Below are 21,818 nucleotides of genomic sequence, written 5' to 3'. Positions count from 1 at the left end.
TATTAACATGTTTAATTGTTATTCAACAGAGAATAAAGATGATCTTGAGCCTTCAGATGATGGTATGATTTAAACCTCAGCACTCCTGGATTTTTGTGATGGTTGTGACTTTTATTTTAGACTGAGATTGTAAATTATTTTGGTACTTCAGTGTAGGGAATTGAATACGTAATAAATGAGCCTTTCCCATAGATATATATTGTTTCACTGGCAGAATCAGAGAAGCAACCCGAGTACAGACAGGTCACCATCAGAACAGACATGAAGGTTAAAGACCTGTATGAAGTGGGCGACCGGCTGGGATCGTGAGTTTCAATACTATATAGCTTTATTATACAGTTTCATTCTAGACATATTTTGTGTACAGTGAGTCAGTGTGAGTTTTCTTTGATTTGTTCTAGGGGCAAATTTGGAACAGTGTTTAAACTGGTAGAGAAATCAACCAAAAAGGTCTGGGCAGGGAAATTTATAAAAGCATTCTCAGCAAAAGAGAAAGAGAATGTCCGACAAGAGATTAATATCATGAATGACCTACATCACCCGAAGCTTGTGCAGTGTGTTGATGCCTTTGAAAGCAAGTCAGACATGGTCATGGTAATGGAAATGTGAGTATGGCTTGTTTTTTGTTTTGTTTTGGGTTTATTTTGTACATCTTTAGTGTTGTTTCCTTCTAATTTAGCCCTATTTTTAAATCAATCCAATATAATCCAATGGCAAATCTTATTGTTTGGTTTATTTGACAATGTAATGTACACAGAAATGCCTCTTTTTTTGGGGGGGGGACCTTGTACAGCTTTATTGTGTACTTGCATTTCTAGAAAGATGATGGATGGTACATATGTTCGTAGTAAGGATCTGATCCTTACCCATCCTCTTTATAGCTTCATCTTCATTTCTGCTTAAGTGCGGTCAGATGTACAGTACCAGTCAAAGGTTTAGACACGCCTTCTAATTCAAGAAGAACAACAACAACTTTATTCATGACACATACACTTGTGAAATTCCTCTCTGCATTTAACCCATCTGAAGCAGTGAACACACACATGAGCAATGAGCACACACACATACCCAGAGCAGCGGGCAGGCACGCTACAGCATCCGGGGAGCAGTTAAGGGTTGGGTACCTTGCTCAAGGGCACTTCAGCCCAAGGCCTCCCCATGTTTTGCTGCAAAATTAAGAAGCGAGTGTGACAGTTCAAGTGTCCAGAAGAACTGGGGCTGGTTCTGTAAGATGCTCAGTAAAACCTACAGCTCATTTCCTTATCAAACTGCACTCATTGGACCTGAGACTACTATTTTTTTTAAAGCAAAAGGTCGCTTATTATGCCTTACTGAAAGAATAGAAGAAAGCACAACTTTATTCATCACACACTTGTGAAATTTCCTCTCTGCATTTAACCCATCTGAAGCAGTGAACACACACGTGAGCAATGAGCACACACACATACCCAGAGCAGTGGGCAGCCATGCTAACAGCGCCCGGGGAGCAGTCGGGAGTCAGGTGCCTCGCTCAAGGGCACCTCAGCCCAAGGCCGTCCCATATTAACCGAACCACATGTCTTTGACCTGTGGGGGGAAACCGGAGCACCCGGAGGAAACCCATGCAGACACGGGGAGAACATGCAAACTCCGCACAGAAAGGCCCTCGCCGGCCACTGGGCTCAAACTCAGAACCTTCTTCTATTCTTTTAAGTTCGTTTCTTAAGACACGTATTTTTAAGTATGTTACCTCGCTTGTTGACAGTTTCGGCGAACACTTCCGCCTTCTTCAAAACAGTCACCAGATGTCGAGTGGTGACGTGCCTTATCAGCTGATGTTACTCTATGGAGGCATGAACGTCCCGCCCAATTTGACAGGTAGTCCACGCCTCCTGCTGTCAGGTCGCTGGCCCAGGACTGCGCTCCAGGTGTGTGACAGCGCGTATGCTCCCTCATCCTGGTTCATCGTCCTCTGCGCCCGCTTACGTATCTCCACTGCCTCCAAAATCCAACGCTGATATCTATTCTCTTCAGCGCGAATGACTCTGGCCTCTTCCCAATTCATAATATGATTTTTTGTCGTTTGCAGTGGTCTGAAATGGCTGATTTTAAGTTTTCTTGGCTTGCTTTTTCTTTTTCGGATCTTGTGAGTCTTTGTTGTTTCTTTTTCACATTCTAATTGGTGTTCTTTCCTGCGAGTGTGGAAGCATCTGCCCGTTTCACCAATATAGACTTTATTGCATGAACGGCAAGGGATTTCATATATGATATTGCATTTATTGTCCAGTTGTATTTTATCTTTGGGGTGAACTAGCATCTGTCGGAGGTTCTTGTTCTGACAGCAGGAGGCGTGGACTACCTGTCAAATTGGGCAGGACGTTCACGCCTCCATAGAGTAACATCAGCTGATAAGGCACGTCACCACTCGACATCTGGTGACTGTTTTGAAGAAGGCGGAAGTGTTCGCCGAAACTGTCAACAAGCGAGGTAACATACTTAAAAATACGTGTCTTAAGAAACGAACTTAAAAGAGTAGTTATAATAATCAGACATAATGAATTTTCACTACATCAGAACCTTCTTGCTGTGAGGCAACAGTGCTAACCACTACACCACCGTGCCGCCCAGTGGTTTTCTATGGTTTTCCTTTGTTTTTATTAATTAAAGGACACGTCATGTCTTAAAGTAATGATGGATGTCATTTCTCTTTACTTAGCTGAGCGGTTCTTGACATAATATGAATTAATGTGGAATAGGGCTATTTACAGTACTGGCTGCTTATTATTTACTATTTACTGTTTGATCTCAAACGCATTAAGAAGGCAAGAAATTGCACTAATTAACTTTTGACGAGGCGCATCTGTTAAGTGAAAAGCATTCCAGGTGACTCCCTCATGAAGCTGGTTAAGATGATGCTCATAGTGTGTAAAGCGTCATCAAGGTAAACAGTGGCTACTTTGAAGAATCTAAAATATGAAACATTTTGGTTTTAACACTTTTTTTTTGTTGTTGTTGTTTCCCACATAATTCCATATATGTTCCATATGTTATTTCATAGTTTTGATGTCTTCAGTATTATTCTACAATTTCAAAAATAGTCAAAATACAGAAAAATGAGCCCAAATTTTTGACTGGTAGACTAGATGGGCGGCACGATGGTGTAGTGGTTAGCACGGTCGCCTCACAGCAAGAAGGTTCTGGGTTCGAACCCAGCGGCTGGCGAGGGCCTTTCTGTGCGGAGTTTGCGTGTTCTCCCCGTGTCTGCGTGGGTTTCCTCTGGGTGCTCCGGTTTCCCCCGCAGTCCAAAGACATGCGGTTAGGTTAATATGGGACGACCTTGGGCTGAGGTGCCCTTGAGCGAGGCACTGAACTCCCAATTGCTCCCTGGGTGCTGTTAGCATGGCTGCCCACTGCTCTGGGTATGTGTGTGTGCTCGTTGCTCACGTGTGTGTGCATGTGTGTGTTCACTGCTTCAGATGGGTTAAATGCAGAGAGGAAATTTCACAAGTGCGTGATGAATAAAGTTGTGCTTTCTTCTATTCTTTAGATGAGCCACTAATTATTTGGCTTTTCTCCTTCAGTGCCATTAATTAACAGTGCTATTACTGTGTTTATTCTGCTTGATTAAAGCCTTCTACAAGAAATAAATCAAATACCGTTTCCTTTTGAATAGCTTAAGACTTCAGTTTGTAGTACTTCATGAAAAAAAAACTAAAAGGTGATTAATTTGAACGTTTCCTCTCACTTCCTGGATCACATTTCATTATTATGGGTCACAGTAATACTGGCATATAAGGCATGAGTCTGTGTCACAGCTTTGTTGTCTTTATAAACCATAAAACAAAATGGGTTATGATTTAATATTGTGCAGGGTCTCTGGAGGAGAGCTGTTTGAGCGGATCATCGATGAGGATTTTGAGCTGACGGAGAGGGAGGTGATTAAATACATGCTGCAGATTGTAGACGGGGTCAATTTCATCCACAAGAAAGGCATCGTTCACCTGGACCTCAAACCGGAGAACATCATGTGTGTCAACAAAACGGGCAGCAAAATCAAACTCATTGACTTCGGACTTGCTCGCAGGCTAGGTATGTCCATGGGGGGTCAGTTGAGAGCAAAAGTTTGCGTCCCTTATGGAAAAAGTACCTCTGTTTTACAATTTATCTACATAAATCGATAAACAGAATTCCAGAATGTTCCAAATAAATTGCGGACATATCCTGTAATAATAGAACAATGCAAAACATGATAAAAACTGACAGCAAAACATTGCTTCAAAACGCTTGTAACTAGGGCTGAACGATATATCGTTATCGTATCTATATCTAGATATGAAAATTCAAGATATTAATATCAAAAAAGCAACGATATAGACAATATAGGATTTCCCCTCCCCGCGCTCACCCTGCATGTACAGCTCTGGCAGTCACAACAAACATCATTTTTACGATTGCCCTTGAATGCACCGTTAAGGCCAGCCAACCACAAACCTTATTTCATGCTTGCTGTGGATAGACAGCTGAAGCCAACCAATGACAAACATGTGAGGGAGACGGAGACCGACGCGCGCACACTACAGACACAGCGGGGAAATTAAAAAGAAAGAAAGAAAATGAGTGCGGAAGATAATGCGGCCGGTGGCGGTGCAGAATCTGACTTGGTGCCAAAACATAAATCATCCTCCATTATTTGGAGGTGTTTTGGATTCAAAAAGGACGATGTTAACCAGAGTGAGGTGTTGTGCAGGTCGTGCTTAGCAAAAATTGCGACGAAGCAAGGTAGCACAACAAACATGTTTCACCACCTGAAACAACACCATTGCGTGCTGCACGAAGGGTGTATGACAATGAGAGAAACACCGGGGACTTCTCAGTCATCCCAAAATAAGCCAAAGCAAAGTTTGATTGCTGATGCGTTCAGTAGCGTTACACCGTACGAGTCGACGTCCACCAGACATAAAGAAATTATAGACGCTATAACATACCACATTGCAAAAGACATGGTACCTGTTCTATTATGGCCCTTTTCCACTACCCTTTTTCAGCTCGCTTCAGCTCGCTTCAGCTCACTTCAGCCCGACACAGCTCGCGTTTCGACTATCTCAGAGCAGCATGACTCAGCTCGCTTCAGCCCTGCTTAGCACCCAAAACTCGCACGGTTTTGGAGTAGGGCTGAAGTGAGCTCAACCGAGCCGAGTGGGCCTAGGGGCGTGAGGAGACACTCCCCTGTGCACTGATTGGTGAGGAGGAATGTCCTCACATGCCCACACACGCCCCGCGAGCACGCTGGGATCTGTAAACACCGTAAACCCGGAAGAAGAAGAATTACGAATTACGAGAATTATGAAGCCTTATGCGCCTCGCCTCATCTATACGCTCTTGCCAGTATCTGTTGGCGTTGTCGGTGACAACAAGCCACAGCACCAAGACCAGCAACACTAACGACTCCATGTCCTCCATGTTTATTGTTTACTATCCGGGTCGTGAGACTACCGCTTAAAAGCTCACTGATGTCACTGTTTGCGCCGCCTAACGACATCACGTGACGTCCACCCACTTTCGCTAACTCCACCCAATGTGTCCACCCACTTCCAGCCAGCACGGTTCAGCGCGGTTGTAGTCGAAATGCAACTCCAACAGCTCCACTCAGCTCGACTCAGCCCAACTCAGCACGGCACGGCTCAGCCCAACTCAGACGCGTTTGTAGTGGAAAAGCGGCTTTAGTAGCAAATGCATTTTCTGCATACAGTTATGTGATCTTTTGAAGAATATAAGATGTTGCACTTCAGTGCACTTCCAATGTTCTACCAGCTGCTGCATTTGTTATTTATTGTTAAAGCAGAGCTGCGGTAAAATGTTTGATTTATAATTTATTTATTCGTAATTTATGTTAATGTTGATGACTGGCAGTGAGTCCTTAAAAATAAAACTGCACTTTCCACATTTTTTTGTATTATGATGATTTTATTTTTTCTGAAAAATGCTTGGTTTTCACTGAACCCGTAGTCATATTTTATCGTATCGATATCGAGATATCTGGCATGAATATCAAGGTATGAAATTTTGTCCATATCGTTCAGCCCTACTTGTAACCTCCAGACCTGATTTGACGATAGTTTCAGAAGCTGTTCAGAGGACACAACTAAAGTTTGAACTCTTGAAACTGACATCATTTTAATTTTTTTTTCCTTAATAAATATTTTATTATTAACACGTACTGTTTGGTCATTTGTGTTGCATGTAATAATAAAGAACATCTGTGAGACTTAAAACCCTAAACGTCTTGTTGCTATAAATATAACTACAAAATGAAATACATTTCATCATGTTATCCATTTTGTCCTAAGGGAATGCAAACTTTTGCTCTCTATAGTACGGTATTAGCAAAATAAAAAATACAGTTTTTATCCCCCACTGGCCGAAAGGCCCGAAGAGGGATTAAGTATGTCATGGCGATTTCCCACCATCCCGGGAAGGGTGATCACCTTCTGAAATCAACTCCTCTCGCAATTTGTGGAGGAATTTCACGAAACTTGGCAGGATTCTTTGTTATATATCAGTAATACGCACATTGTAATTTTGTTCAATTCAATCACATTTTACCAGAGTTACAGCCCTTGATTAACAAAATTATAATTTGACAATTTCATGAGTGCGTGTTTGCCTTCTGAAATCAACTCCTCTCGCAATTTTTGGACGAATTTCTCGAAGCTTGGCAAAAGGCCTTGTTATATGATGGTAATACGCATATTGCGATTTTAAATTTGTGAAAATTTGACCAGAGTTTTGACCCTTGATGAAATAACTTGTACTTTGACAATTTCACGAGGGTGTACATTCTTCTGAAATCAACTCCTCTCACAATTTGTGGAGGAATTTCACCAAACTTGGCAAAAGGCTTTGTTATATGACAGTTATACGTATAGTGAAATTTCGTTTAATTTGGGCAAATTTTACCAGAGTTATGCCCTTGATTATTAACAAACTTGTACTTTGGCAATTTCATCAAGGTGTGCTTGCTTTCTGAAATCAACTCCCCTCACAATTTTTGGAGGAATTTCATGTAATTTGGCAAAAAGTTTTCGTCCCCCGCTGGCCGAAAGGCCTGAAGGGGGATTATGTCGTGGCGATGTCCGTCTGTCTGTCTGTCCCAGGAAGGGTACTCACCTTCTGAAATCCACTCCTCTCACAATTTTTGGAAAAATTTCATGAAACTTGACAGGATTTTTTGTTATATGTCGGTAATACGCATATTGCAATTTCGTTCAATTCAGTTGCATTTTACCAGAGTTATGGCCTAGTTTCCAGCGGGGGACATTGTGCTCTCAGGGCACTTGTTGTTGTTGTTATTATTATTATTATTATTATTATTATTATACATAAGTCATCCCTCTGTAAACCATTCTATTATACATTATATCAGTTCACATTTAGTCATAGTTACTGTACAGCGAATAAAACATCAAAAACACTCCAGTGTCTATGTACTTATTACTGATTGTTACCACAGTCTGTGCTAGTTGTGCTTAAATGTAAATCTCTCTTAAACAACAGAAAATGCTGGCTCACTGAAGGTGCTGTTTGGAACTCCAGAGTTTGTAGCTCCAGAAGTGATCAACTATGAAGCGATCAGCTACACTACAGACATGTGGAGTATCGGCGTCATCTGCTATATACTGTGAGTAACGTTTATTTTGGCTTTGGCTCCAGTCATCTCAGTTACAGATTTCTTAGTGTGTCAGGAGATCAGTTGGTTTGTTTGGCTTTAGTGTGTGTGTGAGAGCAGGTGGTAGTCAGACTGAGATTATACATCCCCAGCTGTAGACAGAGAATCCGTGTCCATATGGAGGGAAGTATGCGTGGACTCTCTCACCCCCTGTGTTTATACTACTGAACCGGCGCTCATGTGATCTCAGCGGTGTTTGCAGAAGTCTGTCTCTCTGCGGTAGTGCTGTGGCCTCTCTCTGATCTTTCCTCTTAATGCTAGTCCTGGGATTCCAGCTTCCAGCCAGGCCAGCGCAAGTGGCTTAACTGTAAAGCGCAGGAAGATTAAGACAATGTTTTTGAGGGTTAAGGGAAATTGCAGCTCTGCAATAAAATGGACGTGAGCTCAGCAGAAAGAAACTGTCCCGCTGTGTTTGACACCAGAGCACTTCACATACATACAGGATGTATTTAAAGGCTGATGAAATAACAGCGGTAGTGTATAGAAGCATCTGTGTAGTATTCTGTTTCCATCTGTTCTGGGTGGAGTGTTATTCAGAATAATCTGACAGTGATCAGCGTAATTAGAGCCAAATAATAGTAATCACTCACAGCTACTGCTTTGAGTGCAGAATGATGGAATTACTCGGTGTGACCACAGCCAGCTGTCGCACAACCCCCCGACAAGTCACTCAGTTTCATCTCTGTTTGTCTTCTGTCTTTACTCTGACCCTTATCCACCCCACCCCCTTTTCTTTCTCTCAGTGTGAGTGGGTTATCCCCGTTCATGGGGGATAACGAAAATGAGACGCTGTCCAACGTTACATCAGCAACGTGGGATTTTGAGGATGAAGCATTTGATGAAATTTCAGAAGAGGCTAAAGACTTCATCAGCAGTCTCCTGAAGAAAGACAAGAAGTAGGCTCGGTCTCATTGTTATTTTTAAAGGAGAACTGAAAGCAAATTATTTTTTATTATCAAAATTCGATTTCTCTCACTTTATTAAATATAGGAATGCATTTTTGATAGCTATTTTGTCACTGCTATAGCAAGTTATGAGTGCTTGAAATATGCTCTGTAATATATCAGTCCATATGTCAAAGCAATGGCCGTAAACGAGATTCGCTGAGACCTGTGCGAGACATCGTAGAACGGAAGTAAAACGTACAGCGGAAATCCAAGTGACCAACATCTGCCAACATGATCAAAAGACGCGCGCGCCATCTTTCGAATGCTGATATAATCAAGCTGGAAGTTTTGTTTGTTTTGATAGCAATCAGGAAAGTTTTAAAAAAGTAGGCAGGAATCGTCATTTAAACTCGTTTTTGTGCAATATTTCGTTTGGAAAACAGTTTTCAAAATGGCGGCACCGATACCTGGCTGACACTTCACGTATCGAAGTCTCACACAAGTCTCGTGAAGATCGCGCAGATAAGCGACACGTGCCGTGGACCAAAAGAACTAAATTCAACATGGCTAAAAACCGAATAGGCCGATAAGTATAATATTTAATTGCAATTAGTTGCCAATACGAGTCACGATATAAGGTTACTAAAACCAAAAACGTAATTTAATAACACGTTAATTAAGAAATAAAGCAAGTTTAAAAATGACTTCAGTTCTCCTTTAATGATGTAGTATCTCTCAAAACACCAGATATTCTTATACAAAATGAAATGCCAGAGATGCAGGAATTATATTAGTTTCATTATGGAGCAATGCTTATATTGATATAAGCTGCATTTTCTGGCTATACTTGTTTTCATGAGTCTGGTGCGATTTTAAGGAAAAGACACAAAAGAAATGAATACATCAACATAAAACATAAAGCAGGGGCTGCACAGATATATTAGTTATTATCCTATCCACATTCACTGGATATGAGCAATCGCGCGCTCTGATTGCCTACTCTGCTACTAGGCTATCAGCTCATATACTGTGAGTAGAGAAAAACAAAATGGCGTAGCGTGTGTGAACCAACTGAGGACGAAATACAAACTCTATTCGAAAACAAAACCACAAATAATTTTAAAAAAAAAGCAACAAAATATTAAATGAAAGTATTTGATGGGAAGAACGTATCTTCTTTTTTTTTTTTCAAGAATTATTCTCATCTCATCTCATTATCTGTAGCCGCTTTATCCTGTTCTACAGGGTCGCAGGCAAGCTGGAGCCTATCCCAGCTGACTACGGGTGAAAGGCGGGGTACACCATGGACAAGTCGCCAGGTCATCACAGGGCTGACACAGAGACACAGACAACCATTCACACTCACATTCACACCTACGCTCAATTTAGAGTCACCAGTTAACCTAACCTGCATGTCTTTGGACTGTGGGGGAAACCGGAGCACCCGGAGGAAACCCACACGGACACAACATGCAAACTCCGCACAGAAAGACCCTCGCCGGCCACGGGGCTCGAACCCAGGACCTTCTTGCTGTGAGGTGACAGCACTAACCACTACACCACCATGCCGCCCTCAAGAATTATTATTATAGCATTTTTCACAAATTGCAACTGTCATTTCGCCGTTTTTTTTTTTTACATTCTAATTGGAAATGATTTTGTCGGACGTTTTGTATAAAGTTTTTATTTTTCGAATTTGCAAAAAATAAAAATGTTCTTTTTCTCAAAATCCAGCGAATATGGATAGAATAAAACAGTTATTCCACTCAATCTCGTCATACATGACTAATAGCTAACTCGGCTATCAACTCATGTACGACTCGATTTCGTGGAACAACTGTTAATCATCCATTGACCTTAAACATCAGAGATGCAGAGACCTGCCACTTCATTATATCGGTTTGGGCAGCTTGCTTTTTTAAATCTTTCTCAGCTGTAAATATAATCCGTTTTCCCCGTGTCTAACAGAAGTATTCACTTGCATCTGTGATATATACAGTATACAGTGTGTAAGTCTGTCATGCATTTCACATTATAGCAGGGGGATATTTAGTTTTGTGTGAGTTTAAAGAGGTTGATTTTTATTTCCTCTGACATGTTTTCAATCCGGGGCGGCATGGTGGTGTAGTGGTTAGCGCTGTCGCCTCACAGCAAGAAGGTCCGGGTTCGAGCCCCGTGGCCGGCAAGGGCCTTTCTGTGTGGAGTTTGCATGTTCTCCCCGTGTCCGCGTGGGTTTCCTCCGGGTGCTCCGGTTTCCCCCACAGTCCAAAGACATGCAGGTTAGGTTAACTGGTGACTCTAAATTGACCGTAGGTGTGAATGTGAGAGTGAATGGTTGTCTGTGTCTATTGCCGCTTTTCCACTACCAACGCGGCTGAGTTGAGCTGAGCCGTGCCGTGCTGAGTCGGGCTGAGTCGAGCTGAGTGGGGCTGTTGGAGTTGCATTTCGACTACAACCATGCTGAACCGTGCTGGCTGGAAGTGGGTGGACACATTGGGTGGAGTTAGCGAAAGTGGGTGGACGTCACGTGATGTCGTTAGGTGGCGCAAACAGTGACATCAGTGATCTTTTAAGCGGTAGTCTCACGACCCGGATAGTAAACAATAAATATGGAGTCGTTAGTGTTGCTGGTCTTGGTGCTGTGGCTTGTTGTCACCGACAACGCCAACAGATACTGGCAAGAGCGTATAGATGAGGCGAGGCGCATAAGGCTTCAGAAATTCTCGTAATTCTTCTTCTTCCGGGTTTACCGTGTTTACAGATCCCAGCGTGCTCGCGGGGCGTGTGTGGGCATGTGAGGACACTCCTCCTCACCAATCAGTGCACAGGGGAATGTCTGCTCACGCCCCCAGCCTCACTCGGCTCGGTTTGGCTCGCTTCAGCCCCACTCCAAAACCGTGCGAGTTTTGGGTGCTAAGCAGGGCTGAAGCGAGCTGAGTCGTGCTGTTCTGAGGTAGTCGAAACGCGAGCCGTGTCGGGCTGAAGCGAGCTGAAGCGAGCTGAAAAAGGGTAGTGGAAAAGGGCCATATGTGTCAGCCCTGTGATGACCTGGCGACTTGTCCAGGGTGTACCCTGCCTTTCACCCGTAGTCAGCTGGGATAGGCTCCAGCTTGCCTAAGAACAAGATAAAGCGGCTAGAGATAATGAGATGAGACGTTTTCAGTCCAGACTGTGGAGAGGGGTTGACTATCTTTCGTAGTGAATGTGTTAGTGTGTTAAGTCCCTGATGAGATCTAAATGAGGTTACTTACTCCGTTACTTTTACATTCCTCTGAGTGATGATCTAATTATTGAGCGCTGTTTGATTGTCTGTACATATTACAGTAATTCCTTCAGGGTATTAGGACGTGCTGTATTTAAGCGTAAAATTGGCTCTCGAGAGTAACTCTGTGATAAACCATTCAGTCATTGCAGCTCAGTTTAAAAGTCAGAGATGAAAGAAGTGGTTTCGATATGAAGCTGAGTAACGGTGTTTACTTAGGGCTCGTCTCACCTGTGAGCAGTGTTTTCAGCACCCCTGGCTTAAACAGGACACCAAGAATATGGAAGCCAAGAAGCTGTCCAAGGAAAGGATGAAGAAATACATCCTGAGGAGAAAGTGGCAGGTGAGCTGAGACAGTGTATAACTCGAGTGTATGTCGGTGTGCAACTTTAAGATTAGTACCAGAGGCAATAATATTACAGTACTGGGGTGCAGGCATATAACTGTGTATATACCTGCACTTAAAGAAAAAAAGAAAGCCAAAGAAAGAAAAGTTATCTTATTCTGAAGTGCTGTTGTTTCAAATCTATGATCATGTAACTGACGTAGAAAGTGCATTATTACTAATATATACACACCGTTGTGCTGTAAAGTATGGAATACTTATATCAAATGTAAATATTGAAGTTAATGTCCATGTGTAAATATTTTTTGAAGCAGAATGTATTTTTGCCAAGTGGTTTTACTAGTTTCGACATAAAAGCTAGTAGAGGCGAGCAGTCTCTGTGCTCAGCCTCTTTGAAAAGTTTAAGAGAAACCTTCTGGAATAGACGGCAAGAGTCTGTAAGGCCTCATCAAGGAAACAGTTTTTTAGTCATTGGATTATTCTACAGTGTGGTCAGAAGTTTACATACAGTGACATGAATGTCATGGCAGTATTTGGGCTTTCAGTAATTTCTTTGAACACTAGAATTTGGTGCACAAGTTTTAATTTTCTTTGGGTTTTCTGAAATCAACACAGGGTCAAAATTGTACATACAGGGTCAAAAATTTACGTACACTCACTTAGATTATTAATTCAGAGGTGCTGAAACTTCCAAAATGTCTCTTATCCTGCCAAGGCCAAGGTCTCTTAACTTCCTGTTAGTGATCATGATTGACTACAGCTGGTAGCTTCTCTGTGCCTTGATTAAAAAGGGTTTGTTTACAGCACTCACTGGATTAACCAACATACAGTAAAATAGGAAAGTCCAAGGAGCTCAGTGCAGATCTGAGAAAGAGGACTGCAGATATACACAACTCCGGAAGGTCTCTTGGAGCCATTTCTAAACAAGTGCAAATTCCAAGATCAGTTCAAACAATTGTATCCAAGTTATTGTGAGCTGTAGTCACTTTGCCAAGCCACTTTGCTTCAAGAAAACCCAAACTGTCACCCTCAGCTGAAAGGAAATTGGTTTGGATGGTCAGGAACAACCTGGGAACCACCATGGCACAGCCCTGCCATGAACTGGAAGCTGATGGATCACTGTCTACAGTTCAGATCACCGTAGATTAAAGGCTGCTATCCAAGAAATAACCTTCTGCTCCAAAATTGACACCTTCAAGCTTTAACTAAAGTTTGAAGCTGACCACATGGACAAAGAAAAAGCCTTCTGGAGAACAACTGTATGGTCAGATGAGACAAAGATTGACTTGTTTGGCCACAATGATCACCATGTACAGAGGGATACTGTACCAGCTGATGGTGGTGGTAGGATCATCATGCTCTGGGGCTGTTTTGCTGCCAATGGAACTGGTTCATTGCATAAAGTGGATGGAATAATGAAGAAGGAGGGCTACCTCAGAATTCTTCAGCATAAGAGCCATTCCACCAAATCGGTGCCATTTCCGTCCCTAGAAAATTATGTATAAATGCACATAAAAATGTACTTTAAAATAAATGTCCTTATTACGCAGAATGTTCTGCACATTGATCTGATTTCAAATTTAAGATATATAATTGTAAGGATTAATAAAAACTACCTAAAACACTGAAAAATAGCATGTGTTACCTGTCCCCGCACTCTAACTTTATACTCAACTATGAAATATTATGATTAAAATCCTTCAGAAACAGTATTTCTTTTGCACTGTTGTGTGACTCCATATCCTATCCATGGTTTAAATATATTTTTTTCATAAGAAACCCACAATATCTTAGTTAAAATACACATTTTAGTCGTGTCCCTGGGTTTTCACTCAGTCCTGTTACCCAAACATATTACCCCATCTGACAAATTTGGAACATTCCATAAATCACATGCTCAACAAGAAGTTACATCAGTTGTGTCTTCTGAAGGCCATGGGAAGACCAAAAGTTAGTTCTCTCATTTACTTTTCTGTATATTTGATGATTTTTTTTTTTTTTACTTTGACTGATAAGGTCACTGTCAACATACTGTCCTGTTACTTAAATTATTTCTTAGATGATATTTGTTTATTTTAAAAATACAGATTTTTGGTAAATCACTAGAATGTGCTAAGTGTGGTCATGCTATTAGTGATGACGCCATGTGGCTTAATTCCATGTATTAGCTAATCCTAGGCTAAAAACTCAGTCCTGTTACTTTCAGTCCTGTTACTCATATAAAGAGTATGCAGCCATCTTTGACTTCCAAACCTTGTAAAAAAAATAAACAACGTAGCCTGAGGTTGACCAATACACATTTTGAATAGTTAAATATGTGTGTTATTATAATCAGTGTTGAAAAGATATAACAAATTAAGTTTAATTTGGGAGTCAACAAGCAAATGGCACCCATTCGGTGGAATGTCCCATAAACCATCAGAAACTTGAACACAACTTGGGACTTGGGAGTTACAACAAGACAGTGAACCCAAACACACATCAGAGCTGGTTGTGGAGGATAAAGCAGGCTAACATTTAAGCTTAAAACAAGTCCTGACTTCAACCCTATTGAAAATATATGGACTGTGCTTTTAATTCAAGTCTGTGTGAAGGAAAAAAAACAAATTTAATTGAACTCTACCAATTCTACTATGAAGATTCGTGAAATATCCAACCAGAATGCTGGCAGAAGCTTGTTCATGATGAACAAAAATGCTTGGTCAAGGCGAATCTTGCGAAGAGACATTTTACCCAAAGGTGTGCTGTATGTATAATTTTGACCCTGTGTTGATTTCAGAAAACCCAAAGAAAATTAAAACTTGTGCACCAAATTCTAGTGTTTTTTTTTTATTAAAGATGTATGCTGTACAGTCATTCTGCCACAGAAAAACAGTTCAAAGAAATTACTGAAAGCCCAAATATTGCCATGACATTCATATCCAAGATGGCATTCATGTCACTGTATGTAAACAAGGTTTTACTGAGCATCTTACAGAACCAGTGCCAGTTCTTCTGGACACTTGGACTGTCACACTTGCGTCTTAATTTTGCACAAAAACCCAGTAGCTGTCATTATGTTTTCTTTTTTAAATTGAAAAGCGGTCTCTTGTGTAATATGCTGCTCAGATACGAACATTTTCTGTAACATTTAATTTTGTGCTGGAAAACAAACGTCTGGAACTCTAAAATGTTTTTGTACTGACTCGATAATGTAGAAGTCATAAAATAGAAATATATAACAAAGTTTGTATAAAAAAAGGGTTCCCTAGACCTTTGCACAGTCCTGTGTGTGTGTGTGTGTGTGTGTGTGTGTGTGTGTGTGTGTGTGTGTGTGTGTGTGTTGTATAATTATGAATCAGTTGTTAAATTATTGTTGACTAATTTGTGATATTAACATTCATATTAATATAACATACACATTAACCATCTCCACAGAAAACGGGACATGCAGTGCGTGCTATAGGCCGACTTTCCTCCATGGCCATGATGGCTGGTGTCCATGCAAAGAAAGGCTTCCCAGCTGAAGGTACCATGGCAACAGTGGTTTTTTTTATTTTTTTTTTATTGATTGTTAGTGTTTTTGATTAATTATTGCCAGTTGGTACAAAGCCAACCCCGCCTAATGCCCACGTAGAGACTGACTCAGTGCACGCTAATGCCTCCTCATTCTTGGATATCCAAAAGGCCCCTGAGTGGTGCAACAGGAGAGCATTCTTTCAGTCATCAAGAGATCACAAGTTTGAATCCTGACAATGACACAGCCATCTGTGACCAGGAGTCTAGGGTGGTGTTTACATTAGACCGTATCAGCGGATCATCAGATTAACGTTTTTAAAATGACTTGCATGCACACAGCAACGCCAATACACGATTCGCGTGCACACAGCAACGCCAATACACGGATACGCTAATCACATGACTAATTAGACGGCACGTAAGTTGAAATGTGTCATTGCGGCTCAGCGCTTCCTCCTCAGCGGCTGCGCTCCAAATCACTCCGCCCTGAACAGCGAGTGCCCTCTGGAGGGTGCGCACTCCGGCCCTGCGCAGTTCACAGAGCGCGCGAGTGAAGCACACGAGCAGTGATTCGGGACTGAGCCGCTGTGTGTGTGATCCCAGTGCATATCGGGCATGCGCAAGTCACTCACCACTTGCAAGTGGAAGGATGGCAAGCCTAAAGACAATCATAACTACACAATGGGCAGTATTTGCATCTTACCATGAACAACATTAAGAATGGCAAAGCATTATATTCATACTTTTATACTCTTTAATGAAAAACAAAAAGGTGATACAAGGCGGAAACAATAGCAGGAAGTGAAGTTTGCGCCGTTTTTCAGCAGTCGCGTCACATGACCAACTTGGCATGAACAACGCCAGCGAATCAGGAAGGTGGATGTCACAGTGACGTTGTCCAGTGACGACGTCAGCTAGAGCTCAGCCTGCGTTTCCTCGTATCTCAATGTTTACACAGCACCGGATCAGATACGAACTGGGTTGAATACGTGGGCCCTGGCGGATTCAAGTTGTTCCGCCTGTGGAGTCGTTTCCCGGCGTTTTAATGTGAACGGACAGTGCATCCGCGACGAAAACGATACGGATACGGTCTAATGTAAACACCACCTAGGAGAGTGGAGTTGGTTGTGCTGTCTGAGTGGAGTTGGTTGGGGGGATGGCATGTTTTCTCTCCTGTCAATCAGAGCAATGCTAACCCATTGTGGGCACCTGTTAGTTTGTGTATGTGGAAGAGGGCATTGAGCAGTTTCCTCTGAGTGTGTTCAGCCGTGCTGAACAACGTGTTGTAGTGGCTGACTTCATGTGTCTTGGAGGAGACATGTTGTTAGTCCTCAGCCTAACTGGTAGCTTCACTAGTAGGTGGGGATTGTCAAGGGACTAAATTGGGAGGGAAAAGGGGGGGGGGGCGGAAATGGCTGTCAAAAAATGAACCAATTATTTATACAAAGTATCGTCTGGATAATTTTATATTTCAATGTTATAATGCACAAACTTATTTTTCAAGTCCTCTGTCCTTTGCACTCTCCCCTGATATTAGTTTTCAGACTAGAACAAATTTTCAAACTGTGTTTATTGAAGACTTAAGAACAGTCTGGACAGTATTTCTCATCCTGTTGAATGGTTTGGGTTTTCTGCAGAAGAGAACCAGAAGAAGTTCCCAGAGGAAAGTGAGCAGAGGAGTCCAGTGAAGCCCTCGTTTAGTTCACTGATTAAGGACGTGGAGGTGGTGGAGGGCAGTGCTGCACGCTTCGACTGCAAGATCGAGGGTATGTTCAAGACTTGATCCTTTTAACAAACACTGATATTTATTGATTACTGTTTCGTCACAAAAATTGCACTTTTTTGATGAGCTTCAGATTTGATTCAGATCATTATGGTTCTGTACTTTTAACACTGGGTGCGCAGACCACAGTCTAGTTTTGTTCATCATACTGCCAGTCCCTGAAAAAACTGATATAAGCAAACAAACAAATAAAATAATGGCTATGTAGTGGTTTTTTATTTATATGGGTGGCACGGTGGTGTAGTGGTTAGCGCTGTCGCCTCACAGCAAGAAGGTCCGGGTTCGAGCCCCGTGGCCGGCGAGGGCCTTTCTGTGTGGAGTTTGCATGTTCTCCCCGTGTCCGTGTGGGTTTCCTCCGGGTGCTCCGGTTTCCCCCACAGTCCAAAGACATGCAGGTTAGGTTAACTGGCGACTCTAAATTGACCGTAGGTGTGAATGTGAGTGTGAATGGTTGTCTGTGTCTATGTGTCAGCCCTGTGATGATCTGGCGATTTGTCCAGGGTGTACCCCGCCTTTTGCCCGTAGTCAGCTGGGATAGGCTCCAGCTTGCCTGCGACCCTGTAGAACAGGATAAAGCGGCTACAGATAATGAGATGATATATATATATAAAAAAACAGTTTTTCCATGATGGCCAGCGAGGCACATAGCGCCGAGTTGGCTCTAAGCCATGTACAATGAGATTGAGTGGAATAACTGTTTTATTCTATCCACATTCACTGGATTTTGAGAAACGGAGCATTTTTTTTTTTTTTTTACAAGTTTGATAAATTAAAAACTTTGTACAAAACGTCCGACAAAATAATTTCTGCTTAGAATATAAACAAAGCAGCGAACTGACAGTAGCAATTTGTGAAAAATGCTCTAATAATAATAATAATAATTCTTGAAAAATAAAAAAGATATGTTCTTACCATCAAATATTTTTATTCCATATTTTGTTGCTTTGTATTTTTGGGGGTTTTGTTATTGGATAGCAGGGGTTTTTTTCAGCAACACGCACCAACATTTTGTTTTTCTCTACTCACAGTATATGATAGCCTAGTAGTAAGAAGAAGTCTTTATTTATCACATGTACACTCAAGCAGACTTAGGCCAAGTTTACATTAGACCGTATCTGTCTCGTTTTCTTCGCGGATGCACTGTCCGTTTACATTAAAACGCCGGGAAACGGGAATCCGCCAGGGTCCACGTATTCAATCCAGTTCGTGTCTGGTCCGGTGCTGTGTAAACATTGAAGATATGCGGATACGCTGTGCTGAGCTCTAGCTGGCGTCTCATTGGACAACGTCACTGTGACATCCACCTTCCTGATTCGCTGGCGTTGGTCATGTGACGCGACTGCTGAAAAACGGCGCGGACTTCCGCCTTGTATCACCTTTCATTAAAGAGTATAAAAGTATGAAAATACTGCAAATACTGATGCAAATACTGCCCATTGTGTAGTTATGATTGTCTTTAGGCTTGCCATCCTTCCACTTGCAAGTGGTAAGTGACGCGCATGCCCGATATGCACTGGGATCACACACACAGCGGCTCAGTCCCGAATCACTGCTCGTGCACTTCACTCGCGCGCTTTGTGAGCTGCGCAGGGCCGGAGTGCGCACCCTCCAGATGGCACTCGCTGTTCAGGGCGGAGTGATTTGGAGCGCAGGATGCCTGCGGAGCCGAGCGTATCCGTGTATTGGCGTTGCTGTGTGCACGCGAATCGTGTATTGGCGTTGCTGTGTGCACACTAATCGTTTTAAAAACGTTAATCTGATGATCCGCTGATACGGTCTAATGTAAACCCCACCTTAAGCACAGTGAAATTTATCCCATCTGAAACAGTGAGCACACAAGTGAGCAGTGAGCACACACACATACCCAGAGCACCCGGCGAGCAGTTGAGGGTTAGGTGCCTTGCTCAAGGGCACTTCAGCCCAACCTCAGGCCACGGCTGCCCCCTTGTTAAAGCTAACCACATGTCATTGAACTGTGGGGGAAACCAGAGCACCCGGAGGAAACCCACGCAGACACGGGGAGAACATGCAAACTCCACACAGAAAGGCCCTCACCAGCCGCTGGGCTTGAACCCGGACCTTCTTGCTGTGAAGCGACAGTGCTAACCATTTACACCACCGTGCCGCCCACCAGGAGTAGCCAGTCAGAGCACACAATTGCTCATATCCAGTGAATGTGGACAGAGTAAATATAATTTTTTAAATCTGTAAAATTGTGTTTGAATGCATTTCTTTGTTTCAGGTTATCCTGATCCTGAGGTGGTGTGGTATAAGGACGACCAGCCTATTAAGGAAACACGCCATTTCCAGATTGATTATGATGAGGAAGGCAACTGCAGCCTGGTTATATCTGATGTTAGTGGGGATGATGATGCCAAATATACCTGCAAAGCAGTTAATAGCCTTGGAGAAGCCATCTGTACAGCTGAGCTCATTGTAGAAGTCATGGGAGGAGATGAGGAGGAAGAGGAGGAGGAATAAGTGGTAAAAGATGATCTTTGGTTTCCACTTTGCTTTCTTACACTCACTGGTTTTGTTTTACCCACATGGACTGATGTAGGAACATTGAAGGCCCCGGCTTGCATTTCCCTGTGATTGCACTTTTTACTTTTTTCTTTTTAAATACCAGATGCAGTGGCAGGCGTTAAAGTATTTATAAAATGACATTCCAGAAATTCTTATGTGATGTACACCGTATTTAATTGTGTTCAGTTTTATTTTGCTTGTTAACCAAACAATCCCAAATTCACAAGTGTGTTTGCGTGCTATTTCTCCCTTACAGTGTGTGTATGTCGAAGTATTTAATCATGGACAAGTTAGTTTTAATGCATTGTTTCCACTCATCACCATGTTTTAAAACCGCACTCAACTGTTAACAATAACTGAAAACACGTCTTAAAAGTTTTACATCAGATATGTAAGTATATTATATTTCTTTATTTTTATGATACTTCTTTGACCAACTGTAGATTAAACTGTAATGAGAACACTACAACTGTAGTAACTCACTGTTACTGAATAAATGTTTTTTTTTAATCACAAATGGGTGTTTCTGTGATAATGTTGCACTGTAGTGTACACTGCTAAATGGCAGCAGACCACATTAATGCAGTTTTATTTGTATAGTGACGATAGACATTGTCACAAAGCAGCTTTATATAGATATATGTAGATTTAGCTCCATAATGAGGAAGCTAGAGGTGATCGTGGCAAGAAAAAACTCCCTGAGATGACATGAAGAAACCTTGAGAGTAACCAGAATTAAAGGGTTTTAAATATATTTATTGAGAAACATCTCATTCATCAGATGAATGAATTGCCTCACAGCAAAAAGGTCCTGGGTTTGAGCCCAGTGGCCAATGGGGTCCTTTCTGTGTGGAGTTTGCATGTTCTCCCCGTGTCCGTGTGGGTTTCCTCCGGGTGCTCCGGTTTCCCCCACAGCCCAAAGACATGCAGGTTAGGTTAACTGGTGACTCTAAATGGACCGTAGGTGTGAATGTGAGTGTGAATGGTTGTCTGTGTCTATGTGTCAGCCCTGTGATGACCTGGCGACTTGTCCAGGGTGTACCCTGCCTTTCACCCGTAGTCAGCTGGGATAGGCTCCAGCTTGCCTGCAACCCTGCACAGGATAAGCAGTTACAGATAATGGATGGATGGATTAACCAAACACACAAGTAAGAACCCCAAGAACCCCCTATCCCCCATTTCTCCCCCCAGGAGTGCATTCTTCATTGCATCTCAATTGGTTTCTCCTTCAAGATGAGAGACCAAGGATTGTCAGACTTTTTCAAACTCCCAAAGCCTGTCTTTCAACATAAATCTAATTCTCTCTAATTGAAGAGTGTCTGTTAATTCTGTCAGCCAATGCTTCAGTGAGGGCATCTTTCTTTTTCCAAAATAGTAAGAGAAGTTTTTTTCAGTAATAACAATTTTCCAGTAGTAACAAGTATGTTTGGAGACGCCATTGTGCCACCTTGAGTTTCTTTAACTCCTCAGATACTTCCAGAATAGTTAGAATGGGTTCCGGTTCAATCCGGAAGTTTGAAATCTTGGAGAGAAAAACAAATATTTCAATCTAGTATTCTTGTAATTTGGGACACTGAGCATAGCTATGAAGTTAGGTACCTTTTGTGGAGTCACACTTCTCAGATAGGGGTGATATCTCTGGAAATAGTTTATGTAATTTCACCTTAGAATAATGTAATCTATGTATAATTTTAAATCGCATTAAACAATGACTGGCATTAAGGGAACATATATGGGTGTACTCCATACTCTCATCCCAAATATCTTTGGATAGCAGGATACCGAATTCATTTTCCCATTCTGCTTTTGTA

General features: G+C 42.1%; 1 protein-coding gene across 6 annotated transcripts in view; it reads left to right on the top strand.

Annotated features, from left to right (window-relative positions):
• Window positions 1-20,524, top strand: part of mylka (myosin, light chain kinase a) — a 150,963-nt gene extending 130,439 nt beyond the window's left edge. For all 6 annotated transcript variants that reach the window (XM_060929983.1, XM_060929984.1, XM_060929982.1 and 3 more), the window contains exons 23-32: window positions 30-62; window positions 215-305; window positions 402-605; window positions 3,851-4,068; window positions 7,534-7,657; window positions 8,449-8,601; window positions 12,074-12,197; window positions 15,618-15,708; window positions 17,336-17,464; window positions 19,724-20,524. In XM_060929983.1, the coding sequence (XP_060785966.1) occupies window positions 30-62; window positions 215-305; window positions 402-605; window positions 3,851-4,068; window positions 7,534-7,657; window positions 8,449-8,601; window positions 12,074-12,197; window positions 15,618-15,708; window positions 17,336-17,464; window positions 19,724-19,962 (1,406 nt within the window). In that variant the 3' untranslated portion in view covers window positions 19,963-20,524. The remainder of the gene's footprint in view (window positions 1-29; window positions 63-214; window positions 306-401; window positions 606-3,850; window positions 4,069-7,533; window positions 7,658-8,448; window positions 8,602-12,073; window positions 12,198-15,617; window positions 15,709-17,335; window positions 17,465-19,723) is intronic.
• Window positions 20,525-21,818: the final 1,294 nt, after the last annotated feature.

Source organism: Neoarius graeffei, chromosome 9 (assembly GCF_027579695.1).
Source record: "Neoarius graeffei isolate fNeoGra1 chromosome 9, fNeoGra1.pri, whole genome shotgun sequence".
Lineage (NCBI taxonomy): Eukaryota > Metazoa > Chordata > Actinopteri > Siluriformes > Ariidae > Neoarius > Neoarius graeffei.
Note: the sequence above shows the minus strand (reverse complement) of the source record. Positions and strands in the feature narration are given on the sequence as shown.